The 13,753-nt window shown below is 46.3% G+C and overlaps 1 protein-coding gene across 1 annotated transcript in view; it reads left to right on the top strand.

Moving 5' to 3' along the window:
* Positions 1–13,753, top strand: part of slit3 (slit homolog 3) — a 98,466-nt gene that overhangs the window by 48,340 nt on the left and 36,373 nt on the right. The window contains exons 13-14 of the mRNA XM_079268113.1: positions 492–635; positions 3,655–3,818. Coding sequence (XP_079124239.1) covers positions 492–635; positions 3,655–3,818 — 308 coding nt within the window. The remainder of the gene's footprint in view (positions 1–491; positions 636–3,654; positions 3,819–13,753) is intronic.

The following is a 13,753-nucleotide window of genomic DNA, read 5'->3' as shown; positions in this document are numbered from 1 at the left end:
GTTAGCCTGTCCCAGAGTTTGCTAATGCTAACTAACTCAGTTAGCCTGGTCCCACATGACTGCATGTCAAAAGCTAATGTCATATTGCACACTCGGTCACGGTTGTCTTGTGGGGACTGGTTTGAATTTGCCTCTGCTTTCTGTCTGTGTCATTACAGGCAATGTTCTTATATCCTATTTGTCTCTTGTTATCCAACCAAAGACGGTACATTTTGTATTTTGTATCCAACTGTTTAAAAGACGACCTGTTTCAGTAGCCACTGGACAAGCAGTAAAACATGTCGAAAGAACATCGACAAGAAAAAGTAAAGTATAAAGAGTATGATAAGCTCTTGAGTAATCAGATTATTGTTTTAAGCTCCAACAAACCTGATTCATGAAATCTAAACATGAGACTGTGGAGTTTGTTCTTTGGGGATTTTACTGCAATCTTCATCGTAAAACAAAATGGCTTTTCGTTTTCTAAATAGAATTGATATGTGTGTTTCCAGAATGCTGCGGAGCAACCAGATCAGCTGCATTGACAACAGCACATTCACGGGTCTGAGCTCGGTGCGTCTGCTCTCGCTGTACGACAACAGGATCTCCAGCATCGCCCCGGGAGCCTTCTCCACCCTGCACTCCCTGTCTACCATGTGAGTCTCATCTGACAACCTTTCTCTCTCTTTCTGCTTATTTCCTTGGGGTTTTTGTTCTTGTTGAATTTTTTTCATCCTATTGTTGTCGCTATCTCTCAATGTGTGCAGCAATCGCTTTTTGTCTATCTTGAGATCCAGCAGGATCGCAACCCTTTTTGTCTCTGCTTCTTTCTTTATCTCTTCCGCTTTCTCTGTTTCCTAAAACTCCTCAGAGTCTAGCTCTACTGTGGGAGGTATCTACCATGCAACACACACACACACACACACACTTGCACACATGTTGCTCTCTGGATGCTGTTCTCCTCACAGATGCTCTCCATCATTATCGACTAGATTGGTCTGGATCCCAGAACATTTGTTATCAGAGCTAAATATAGCTCAGCATCTGCACACACACACACACGCACACATGGACACACACAAGAGGATCTGAAAGCTTGTTTTTATCTTCCTTAACATGAACACACCTGCTTCGACCAAGATATGACTTTGTGGATGGCATATTTAGGATACACTTTAAAATTCTCACCATCACTTACAGAGCACTTCACGGTCAGGCTCCGGCTTATGTAGCTGATCTACTTCACCCCTATTCACCCGCCCGCACTCTCAGGTCAAACGCTCTCGTCTTCTGTCAGTCCCACGCACAAGAGTCGTGGTGACCGAGCCTTTGAGGCAGTGGCCCCGAGGCTCTGGAATGCTCTGCCTGCAACTCTGCGCCTCGCAGATACTGTGGATACTTTTAAAAGCCAGCTCAAAACCCACCTGTTTAGGCTGGCGTTTGTGTAAAAGTAAACCCATGTCCTAGACCTGCTCTTAAAATATGTTTTACATTTTTATTTTATTTTTTATTATTTTTTATTTTATTTTTAAATTTTCTCTGTGTAGATAATTTATTGACCCTAGGGTCACATTGTGTTTTTTATGCTTTTAAATGTCTGCTCTGTTAAGCACTTTGTGATACTACTGTCTGTGAAAAGCGCTCGATAAATAAAATTCATTCATTCATATTTGGGTTTTTTTTGGTGGATATATGTACGTACGTGTGTAAGAGTGTGTGTGTGTGTGTGTGTGTCTGTGTGTGTGTGTGTGTGTGTGTGTGTGTGTGTGTGTGTGTGTGTGGAGGTTACATGCCTTCAATTGTGTGTAGATGATGACTGGTGTTTATCCTGTGCAGAGGCGAACAGAAACAACTGCCATGAAGTAAAGTTTTGTTTTCTCCTTCAGTCTTCTACATACCCAGATGTGACGGTTGTAAATAATAGATTTTTTTCTTCTCAATAAAACACGACAAGTTCAGTTTCATACCTTTTTTTAACCGAGAACACGCAGACCTAGCGAGCTAAAAAAAGAAAAGCCGCCTCACATCCTCCCTACTCTCACTTTCTTTTTCCTCCATGCTTCCTTCTCTTGTTCTGCCTTTTGTTCTCGCTCTATGTCCTGCTGTGTAGCTGTTACCTTCGATTCAAGTTTCTACTTGAGTCTTTTTGGAGGAAAGGTGGGAGACAAGAGAGGGGAAATGGGAACGAGGGAGCGGGAGGATGGATGGATGGATGGTGGATGCATTGTTGCATAAACTCAGGTTTGCTCAGTGGGGCTGTTGGTGATAATCACTACAAAAATGAAACGATCTTCTATTTTCATCATCCCTCATTTTTCACTGTCATTCTTTCTTCCAGCTTCAGGTTTTCATTGGCCTTGCAGTAGCACTTGATTGTGTATGCAACACCCGCCTGCTGTTTGGCGTGAAAAAAAGATGCATAGTATTTATTTCTCGAGCTTCCCTTCTTAACACCTCCTCTGTTCATTTCCTTATCTTTTTTTGTTTCCTCTCTTCTCCCTCACTATTTATAATATCAGTCTCAATTTATATTGCATTGTTTCCCAATAGAATTTACCCATTTAATTAAAAGATCAACACATTGTTCAGGAAGGAAGGGATTTAGCATAGGTCTAGATGCCATACAGCGAGGGCAATTCATTACAAGGAAATGAGGAAATAACTCGTCCCTATCTGTAGCAGCACACCATTAATATAGTCGCGCAAACAGCGAAATTCAGGTGTATTAGTTCAGCAGACACAGTGAGAGGCAATACGCCACTTGCACATGTCTGGACACGATTTGGAGGCACACCATCATCATTAAAGAGATGGGTGTGATTTGTTATACGGCTGAAAATTGTATTACCTTAGTTTTCCTCTTATATTTTCAGTCAATCCATGAACGGTATATTCATATTGTTATACCACCAAATAAAATTGTCACGAACTGTATTGAATTTAAAGCAGCTGTGAAGAAAATATACTCACGCCCCGTCTAGCGTGTGCTGCCGATGCCTCCGAGGCCCCCATTGAGGATCAGCATGAATATTACATGAACGGTGTTACAAAAAGCAACAAAATGCATGAAGGGGGTGATTAAAAATAGATCGAATGTACAGATAACCTTTTCTCTTTTCTTTCTCTCTTTCACAATGTCTCACTCTGCCACTTTTTCCTTTCCTTTCTCCTTCTCTCTTGTACTTTTTCAAAATGAATAAAATTAGCTGATGACCTTTTCTCTTTGCCTCTCTTTTGTTCCCCTTCTCTCCATTTCACTCTTGTGTCTTTCATTATTCAAGTGTATAGCTGACCAAAAAACTATCTGTGTGGTTTGCAGTGCGTACACCATACAAATCGCTCTGTTATCATTATTGGGAATGACTCATGATTAAGTAGGTGATGATCTCTCTATTTAGCCTTGTGTCCCTTTTTTTGTTGTTTTTGTGAACCGCTGTCTTATTATGGGTCTCGTCTGTATCTGTTCAGAATTTATTCATCAACATCTTATTTTTGAGGGAAAACATTTATTCAGTGTGCGTCATTTAGCTGCTAACAATTCTTTAAACTGTGGAAACATGTACTGTATGTAATGTAACTATGATTGTGCACTTACATGTACAAGAGGCTTCCAATACTGGTGACCGTGTTAAAAATGATTTCCCTCTCTCTCTCTCTCTCTGCCTCATGTCATAGTAACCTCCTGTCCAACCCGTATGTGTGTGATTGTCATTTGACCTGGCTGGGTCAGTGGCTGAAGAAGACCAGGGTGGTCAGTGGAAACCCTCGCTGTCAGAAGCCAGCCTTCCTGAAGGAGATCCCCATCCAGGACGTGGCCACACCAGACTTCACATGCGACGGTGAGCCAATCGCTCACTCTGCTTCTCTTTTTGGCTCCATCCACATGATTGGAAACAACAATGCTTACACGTGAAATATTGCTGAAAGAAGATTAACAATCAAAATCCTGTCGCGTACAACACTTGTGATAGAGTCAAGTGATATAGTTACTGAAGGCATTCTCCATTTTCCCAAAAAAACATTTTGAAGTAAATTTGATCCAGGAAGGTTGTTTTGTGCTTGGTGATAATGCACGAGTCTTTTTTAAATTATTTTGTGAGACATCAAGGTTGGTAATGTTAAGGAAGGAAAGCAAGACTCTCATGAAAGCAAGAAAGTCCTGGACATGCCTGCTGCAGTGCAGCATCATATGGTGAAAGATCAACAGAGAATACTATTTATATCATTACAATGACTTACAATAAGTGCCCTAATTTCCCAAAGGAAGATAAATTGTTCTCAGGGCGAATTCACTGTTATATCAGTTAAATCTTGTCACGTCCTCAGGTACGTCAAGTCTTTTTGTTTTACACTGGACTCAAATTAAATTCTTCTGTCTGATTCTTGTCTTTTTGTGTCAAACGTAAAACAATCCTTCCAAATGACGAATTGCAAAAGCTTCCATCATCCCATGTTTTAAGACGGCAGATAAACACACACACATACACATCCTCCGCGGGGTATCGTGAGGACAGAGCGATCAGCAGCTACTGGCAAACAGCAGCCGCAGATGACATCAGCTTGTGGTTTCTACTGTGACGTTGCTGTTACCACAACGATGCCTGCCTGTTGCGACTTAGGCCTTCGTTGTGGCGCTAAGTTTGACGCCACAGACAAAGTGTGGTCTGGCTCTGCTGTCGATTACATTTTTGTTTCTTTTCCTGCCTTTTTTCTTTCTTAATGGCTTTACACTTTAAACTCTTTTCGATCTCCTCTTTTTCTATCGTCCCATCTCGTTCGGCCTCTCTCTTCCTCCTGAGTTCCTGAGAATTTATTGCACTTTTCTAATTTCCTGTAGCTGTGCTGCAACCATTTGCTGAAAATGAGTTTGGAAAGTAGTTAGCCTTCTTGGCCCAAATAAGGAAACTGTGAGATGGTATCAGATCTTAATATACATTCTTGCATCTTGCGCGCGCACAGACACACACACACCTACACACACACACACACACACACACACACACACACACGCAATCAATGATTGCGTGTCAATGATGGAGTCAATGATGGTAAAAATAGTCATTAAAATAGTTTTTTCAAAAACTGTGAGTCTGTGCAACCACTAGAGGTCGAAAACGAAAGATATTAGGCTGATGAGTCCAGTATGCGTGATCAGCCCTGGACAGACATACAGACAGGCTGCACACACACACACATACACGCACACGACCGGGCACATGATCTCCCCACAGGCCTGGTGGAGATAATAGACCAACATTCAGAAAGTCTTAGTCGTAAATGAACCGAGGAGCAGCATTGTAGAAATAAACTACAAAACATAATTTGTGCAAAATGTTTGTTAAAAAATGTTTATTGATCTTGAGATGAAAGATCTGGATCATCACCAACATCGAATTAATTGTCCTTTGGCTCAACGGCCGCCTGTCCTCAAAGGTTTGAGGATATCCTGCTGCCAGTCAGATAAACAACAGCTTCCCAACAGAGGCGGCATCGCCTCCACATTCCGAAGGTGTAAATCTCAAACTGGTTCTCAAAGAATACAAGCGCGCACACACACACACACATGTTGGGCTCTGGCCTATAGCTTAAACATGTGCTGTGGACAAAGAGAATCTGGCCTTCACTGTTTCAAGCACAGGTCTCATCCTGATTTGTAGTTTGAGGAGAGCAAAGGGATTTCACACTCAGGTGTGAATTCCCCCCCCCCCCCCCAAAAAAACCATGGTAACCTGAATGCACCGCTGCAATCTCATTGGCCGAAGGCCAAGAGACCCCAGGACCCCTGTGGTTCAACCACTGTCCAACAAAACTGTCTGCAGGTTCACACCTCCTTGCTTTCCCCCTTCGACCTCGGTTGAGTTAGGAAGCACACAACCGCTCTCTTCGCCCGGACCCCCCCCCTGTCCAGGCCACAGAGAATCCAGTTTTTCCAACTCTCCCTCCGGGGTAACAGGAGGCACACAAGGCTCTTCGCTCGGACACCCCCGTCCAGGCCACAGAAGATCCAGCTTTCCCCCTTCGACCTCGGTTGAGTTAGGAGGCACACAACCGCTCTCTTCGCCCGGACCTTCGTCCTGGACGCATGAAGACACATCGGCCTCTCCTCCCCCCTCCAGCGCGCACGAGGCCACGAGGAAACCACGGCCCTCAAACCCTCAAACCCTGTCAGGTCACGAGCCATTTCGCTGGACGAAACGACAGTGTTCCACGTTGAGTACGGCTCCACTCAGCCCGCGAGACGAACCCGCATCAGCGATCCGTTCTCTGCTTTTTGTTTCTTTTTATTTTGTGCACAAACCGGCACAGAGGAGCCCGACGAAGCCTCGCTCCTCTCGTGACCGAGGATTCCCGGCAAGACGCGCAGACACGTCGTCTCATCCGAAGTTAACTGTTCTCCCTGCAGCGAGTACAGACCGGACCTGCGTTTGCTCCAGAGCCACGCTAACGGACCGAAGCCGCGCCAGCTCACCGCCGCGCGACACACAGCGCCCGCTGCAAAGCCGCGCCGACCCGCAAGCTCCCCCCTGTCCCCCTTCCCGACGAGGAAAACGGACAGCTTTGCCACAAACACTTCCACGTTGCAACGAAGCATCTACAAGTAAGATTCTTGGCATTTGGGCATAGCTTAGCTTAAATTAACTTAAGTTTAATTCAGGCCATTCATTTATATGTTGATATTCCCGTGTTTTTGTGTGTTTAAGACTGTCGCGTGATATTGAGGTATTACGCAATCATTACGGCGCAGAGAAGCGCCGCTGTATTTGTGTATCAACTATGACTGTTTCTTTGGGATTAATTTCATTCATTGTCTTCCACTCCGTGTGGAAGTTCTCTTTTCATTAACTCGACTCGGTGAGTGAGCTGAGGTGCGTGGTTTATCACGGCATAAGTTACCGGCAGTTCTCAAGACGACAGCGGTATATTTATGCGTGATAGAGCCAGCCAACTCAGGCTCACTACAACGCGCACCGCGCGCAGAAGTCTGATTCATGAGCCCCCACCTTTTTTCTCTTTCCTCCTTTCACGAAACACACACACACACAGCTCCGAATTCTACCCCTGGGGAACCTCGTTCAAACGAGCGCCTCACATCACGTGCTGCCCAGGCAAACGTGAATTACGCACAGCAGCCCCATTCTGCCATTTTGTCCGGGTCCCTCGACTCCGCCATCTTTGTAGTTTCTAGCTGTAGTTCTTAAGGCCCCTCCCCTTTGGCCAGCGTCACTCGACGCCGCCATCTTTGTAGTCTTTAGCGTAGCTGTAAGACTCCTTCCTGTTCACCCACAGACCCACACACACACACATACACATACACACACAGACATACACCCTCATCCATTTTATTCATTCTTTAGTTTAGGCATATAAAATTGTATGATAATGTTTGTTGGTTGCAATATTAATTGATTTGATCATTTATTATTTTGATTCAATAAACTCTGTTATACTTTCAGGAGCAGTCGTCTGTGATTACTTGTGCATATGTATTTGATAAGACTGTATGTAGTAGCCGGTGCTCGAACTTAAAAACCTTCACTGTCACTGAATGTATAGTCATACGCAGACTATTGACATTATGAGTGACTACTAATTATGAGACTTAGTTTTATCGTTTGGTTATTGGTCCCTGTTCGCAGGGTGGTGCCCCGTTTATATTAATAATCATTAATAATTGTTACATACATCAATAATTCTATTGATGTCAAGAATTCAGTTTCTTAAATGCTGATAACCCAAACACGCTCCTTTAGTTCCCAACATAATGGTGCCCCGTGTGAGGGTACGTTATTCCAGTTTTGTTACAGTATATATGCACATTAATCCATAATTATTTTTGAATAATTAATTTTCCAAAAAATATTTTTTTTCGAAAAATTATTTTTTTTTCTTCTTTTGAATGATCCAAATTCCTGAAACTTATTTCCCAAAATAGGTAGGCTTTGATCTTCAAAATCTTGTCTTATTGTAATTAAATTTTTGATTTTAAATTTTGATTTTTAATCTTAATCTTTAATTCCCTTCTCGAAATTTTATTTCGTTTCCAGGTTTAATTATTTGTTTCATTTCTTAAAACTAACAGCCAGCTGTGTAGTAGATTTGATCGTTTATTTGTAATACCTTGCTTGCTTTCTTAAATCCCTCAAAGAAGTTACACACAGCTGTCACAGGCCCAAAGTGCTAAACCACATTAGCATTTTCGCACCTCTGGCTGCAAAGCAGTAGTGATACCTCAGAGCAGCAACAGTAGAAACGTAAGTCACAGAGCTAGACATTTCACTGTGCGCCTGCATGAACCGTAACACTAACAGTAATTAACATCTAACAGTAGAAATCCTAAGTTACAGAACTAGACATTTCACTGAGAACCGTAAACACTAACAGTTTCCGCTCTAACACTAGGGAATTAACAACCACTGGGAGTCGCGCTCATTAGAGAGAATGAGCGATGAGAAATCCCTCATTCCTGGAGCTGTAGCTCCAGAAGACACCGCACTACGAGATGCGGTGGCTGATGTCCTTGGACTCACAGCGAAGGAAAGAGAGTACTTTGAAAAATACACTGCTGTCCTATGCGACGAGCAATTAGAGCAGCTGGTGGCTTATGTAAATAACCCAGCAGGTAACAGAGAGCGCCTGATTCAGGACGTAATCGGCGAAATACTGCTCATCTACCATCAGAAAATGCAGCTGCAAGCTGCCCGAACCCGGGCACAGAGCGACGAGCAGCAACGCGAGATCTGGACACTCCGAACAGAGGTTCAGGAGTTGTCACGTGACTGTAGAGCCCTACAGTCAGAAAATAGTAGCCTGCGCAGTGACCTCAGAGAGGTCAACCTAGAACTCTCTAAAGCATCAGAGAGTGATGACAAACTGAAAGCGCTTCAAGGTGTTCCAGCAACCCCGGTAGGTACTGCTACCCCCTACCGAGCCTTTCAGCCCAGTCATTTCTTGGTCTCGGCTCCTTCATTCCCCGAGACCCGAACCACCTTGCATTTCTTGAAGACGCTTTCCCCAACCAGGAGGAGAGAGGACCAACACCAGGTCCTAGTCGGCCCAGGTGGCTTCAAAACCACCTCAGGCGAACGCAATCCTCCACGCAGTTCACGTGCGCGACAAGAACTGACCCCATCCCCCTCAGGGAGGGAGGATGATAGTCGTTACCACCATCGCGAGTATGGAGACTCGGACGGCTCAGGCCCCATCAACCTTGGAGGCCTGCGTACTCGACAGATTGAGTCTCTGGTGAAAGACGTAGAGCGCTTCAATCCCGATAACCACGACTCGAGCATCGATGACTACCTAAGGGAGATCGATCGCTGCCTCCTCGACCTATCGCGCCCCTCATCGCGCGAAAAGCTAAAGCTAGTGTGGAAAACCACTGCGCGAAGCGTCCACGCTTTCATTGAAACGCTCCAGCCGAGCATCCGCGACCGCTATTCATCCCTTTGTCACGCCCTTAGGGAGGAGTACTCCCTGTACACCGACCCAGCTTCTGCCACCCTCGGCGCCTTTGCCATTTCCCAGGAAAGGCTACAGTCTCCGAGAGACTACTTCAGGCGCTTGAGATCTGCGTACTTCCAAGGACGTAACGCCCCAGGTCTAGAAGAAGACCATGCCTTCAAGTCGCTATTCTTGCACAATCTCCACGACAACGTGAGATATGAGGTTACCATGCACTGCAGAACGAGTAACCCCACCATGCCAGAGATTAGGAAATACGCGCAACTTGCATGGGAGACACGCGGACGGCCGACAAATCGGTACGAAGACACCGCCATAGTCTTAGGCATCCAACAGTCGAGCGACTCCGACCTAGCGTCGGAAGACGACGAGAGGACTTGGCCTAGCGAGCCCTGGTCACCCCCGAGGAACAAATGACCCTGGCGGTCGAAAGACCAACGGAACCAGGGGGGTGAAAGACGCCCTCAAGGGCAACACATCAGGTAACGCTGACTCGCAGCCCACCTGACTAAGCCAAGTGACCTTTCCCCCTGCTGCCAAGTCGACGTGGTAGGGGGGGGGGAAGAGAACTCAGCACACTTCCGGAAACGACCACTCCCATTTCGCACCTCGTTCTTCAACCTTCTTGGGAGACCTTGCTCGCAAAGGCGATGCCCGTTATGTATATATCTATACATATTCTTCAGTCTTACTGGGGGGTCATAACACTCTTGCTCTACCCGACTCCGGGTCAGAAACGAGCCTCATGTGTTCCCCCACCTTTTCGCATACACCTCTAGGGTGCCACAACCTTAGAGGCCCTTTCGAGCACCCTAGCTCGTAAGATCTTTCGTCAACTAAGCCTTCTTCTCCTGCTCTGTCAGCATGAGCCACCTCCAGCTTGTTCAACGAAGCCACCGCCTTCTTTCAGCCGAGTCATCTCCCGGTTCTGTCAAGTCGCCAGTGCCGTAGGTAACTGAACTTGACCTGTGCGCCGGCCCTGTCTCCATCTCTAATTAGGAGGGTGGGGGAGGGAGATATCACCAGCCCGTCATGACACACTCCAGAGTGAAACTGTTCGCGACGTTTCCCTGAGTGCTGACGGTAACGTGGGATATCCGCCCTCGCCACTTGAACAGCGCGAGGGGGGTGGGCTCTCTGACAACAGAAACTTAGAGAGATGCACTTCACAGGAAGTACACTCTAATCTTGCCAGTGCCGAAACCAACCGGCAGAATGGCAGCTTACTATTGACTACTAACGTTTAACTGCATGCTCCAACTCACCCTGTAGACATGCACTAACCGCTAACACATCCAACTTCAACCAGAACAGTTGCATGACCTGACAAACCATTGTGACTGTAAACTGATGCTCCACTCTCATAGAGAACTCTTTGCATGCTTTATAGACTCTATCAGAAGTAACCAAAGAGGACATAACCTCTGCCGTAGCAGTCAGATTTAATCCAGGACCTCATCCGAGAAGGCTCAGCTATCAACAGCTGGAGCAGCGAGAGACCAGCCTAGCTAGTCACACTAGCCGTGCTAAGAAATCTGTAAATCTGCTACCACTACTGTTATGCAACCCTCACAGGTACCTCTGGCCTATAGTCTTGGCAACGCAACTCCAATATCGATAGATTCTAAAACTTAGACACCGGACTCGCTCTAAATCTACCGATCAGAGAGAGATAGACGCACATATCATGTACTAATAGATCCAGAAGCGACAGACTAAACTGGATTCCCTCCTATTCATAACACCACGTAGCCAACCTACGACTGCTCCGCCGACGGACTCCAGTCCTGTCTAGGAGTTGAACCAGTAACCACTGTTTGCCCCTCACCTGCTTCTCGTCTTTCTATTCTTTCCTTCTCTCTCTTTTGTGTTTTGTTTTTGTTCTATTTGGGTTGTTACTTTCTTTGACACTGTGCCGCAATGCTAGATTATCACAACATCATAATAGCGATTGAATTATTTGGGAATAATGTTTTGCTCACCTATGATTTGAATTGTGTATGATAGTAGATGTAGGTAGAAGTAGTTAAAGTCATCTGCCCAGATGCCACCTTAGTCATCTGCCCAGATGCCAATGAACTCTGAACTTGAACACCATGAACTTGACCACTATGAACCTTGAACTCTATGAACAATGAACACTGCCTGTTTTAACCACTGCTTTTGGTCTCAGGAACACTTGGACTGTCTCACCTCTTCAGGTTTCCCCACCACATGGGTGCACATGCCAGCCCTTGGTTTGCTCTAAAGACCGAAGCCAACACCTCGCTCTTCAGAACAAAGGGGGGATGTTGGGCTCTGGCCTATAGCTTAAACATGTGCTGTGGACAAAGAGAATCTGGCCTTCACTGTTTCAAGCACAGGTCTCATCCTGATTTGTAGTTTGAGGAGAGCAAAGGGATTTCACACTCAGGTGTGAATTCCCCCCCCCCCCCCAAAAAAACCATGGTAACCTGAATGCACCGCTGCAATCTCATTGGCCGAAGGCCAAGAGACCCCAGGACCCCTGTGGTTCAACCACTGTCCAACAAAACTGTCTGCAGGTTCACACCTCCTTGCTTTCCCCCTTCGACCTCGGTTGAGTTAGGAAGCACACAACCGCTCTCTTCGCCCGGACCCCCCCCCTGTCCAGGCCACAGAGAATCCAGTTTTTCCAACTCTCCCTCCGGGGTAACAGGAGGCACACAAGGCTCTTCGCTCGGACACCCCCGTCCAGGCCACAGAAGATCCAGCTTTCCCCCTTCGACCTCGGTTGAGTTAGGAGGCACACAACCGCTCTCTTCGCCCGGACCTTCGTCCTGGACGCATGAAGACACATCGGCCTCTCCTCCCCCCTCCAGCGCGCACGAGGCCACGAGGAAACCACGGCCCTCAAACCCTCAAACCCTGTCAGGTCACGAGCCATTTCGCTGGACGAAACGACAGTGTTCCACGTTGAGTACGGCTCCACTCAGCCCGCGAGACGAACCCGCATCAGCGATCCGTTCTCTGCTTTTTGTTTCTTTTTATTTTGTGCACAAACCGGCACAGAGGAGCCCGACGAAGCCTCGCTCCTCTCGTGACCGAGGATTCCCGGCAAGACGCGCAGACACGTCGTCTCATCCGAAGTTAACTGTTCTCCCTGCAGCGAGTACAGACCGGACCTGCGTTTGCTCCAGAGCCACGCTAACGGACCGAAGCCGCGCCAGCTCACCGCCGCGCGACACACAGCGCCCGCTGCAAAGCCGCGCCGACCCGCAAGCTCCCCCCTGTCCCCCTTCCCGACGAGGAAAACGGACAGCTTTGCCACAAACACTTCCACGTTGCAACGAAGCATCTACAAGTAAGATTCTTGGCATTTGGGCATAGCTTAGCTTAAATTAACTTAAGTTTAATTCAGGCCATTCATTTATATGTTGATATTCCCGTGTTTTTGTGTGTTTAAGACTGTCGCGTGATATTGAGGTATTACGCAATCATTACGGCGCAGAGAAGCGCCGCTGTATTTGTGTATCAACTATGACTGTTTCTTTGGGATTAATTTCATTCATTGTCTTCCACTCCGTGTGGAAGTTCTCTTTTCATTAACTCGACTCGGTGAGTGAGCTGAGGTGCGTGGTTTATCACGGCATAAGTTACCGGCAGTTCTCAAGACGACAGCGGTATATTTATGCGTGATAGAGCCAGCCAACTCAGGCTCACTACAACGCGCACCGCGCGCAGAAGTCTGATTCATGAGCCCCCACCTTTTTTCTCTTTCCTCCTTTCACGAAACACACACACACACAGCTCCGAATTCTACCCCTGGGGAACCTCGTTCAAACGAGCGCCTCACATCACGTGCTGCCCAGGCAAACGTGAATTACGCACAGCAGCCCCATTCTGCCATTTTGTCCGGGTCCCTCGACTCCGCCATCTTTGTAGTTTCTAGCTGTAGTTCTTAAGGCCCCTCCCCTTTGGCCAGCGTCACTCGACGCCGCCATCTTTGTAGTCTTTAGCGTAGCTGTAAGACTCCTTCCTGTTCACCCACAGACCCACACACACACACATACACATACACACACAGACATACACCCTCATCCATTTTATTCATTCTTTAGTTTAGGCATATAAAATTGTATGATAATGTTTGTTGGTTGCAATATTAATTGATTTGATCATTTATTATTTTGATTCAATAAACTCTGTTATACTTTCAGGAGCAGTCGTCTGTGATTACTTGTGCATATGTATTTGATAAGACTGTATGTAGTAGCCGGTGCTCGAACTTAAAAACCTTCACTGTCACTGAATGTATAGTCATACGCAGACTATTGACATTATGAGTGACTAC

This window comes from Melanostigma gelatinosum (assembly GCF_949748355.1).
Source record: "Melanostigma gelatinosum genome assembly, chromosome: 5".
Taxonomy (NCBI): domain Eukaryota; kingdom Metazoa; phylum Chordata; class Actinopteri; order Perciformes; family Zoarcidae; genus Melanostigma; species Melanostigma gelatinosum.
This window is presented reverse-complemented; position numbering and strand designations above follow the sequence as displayed.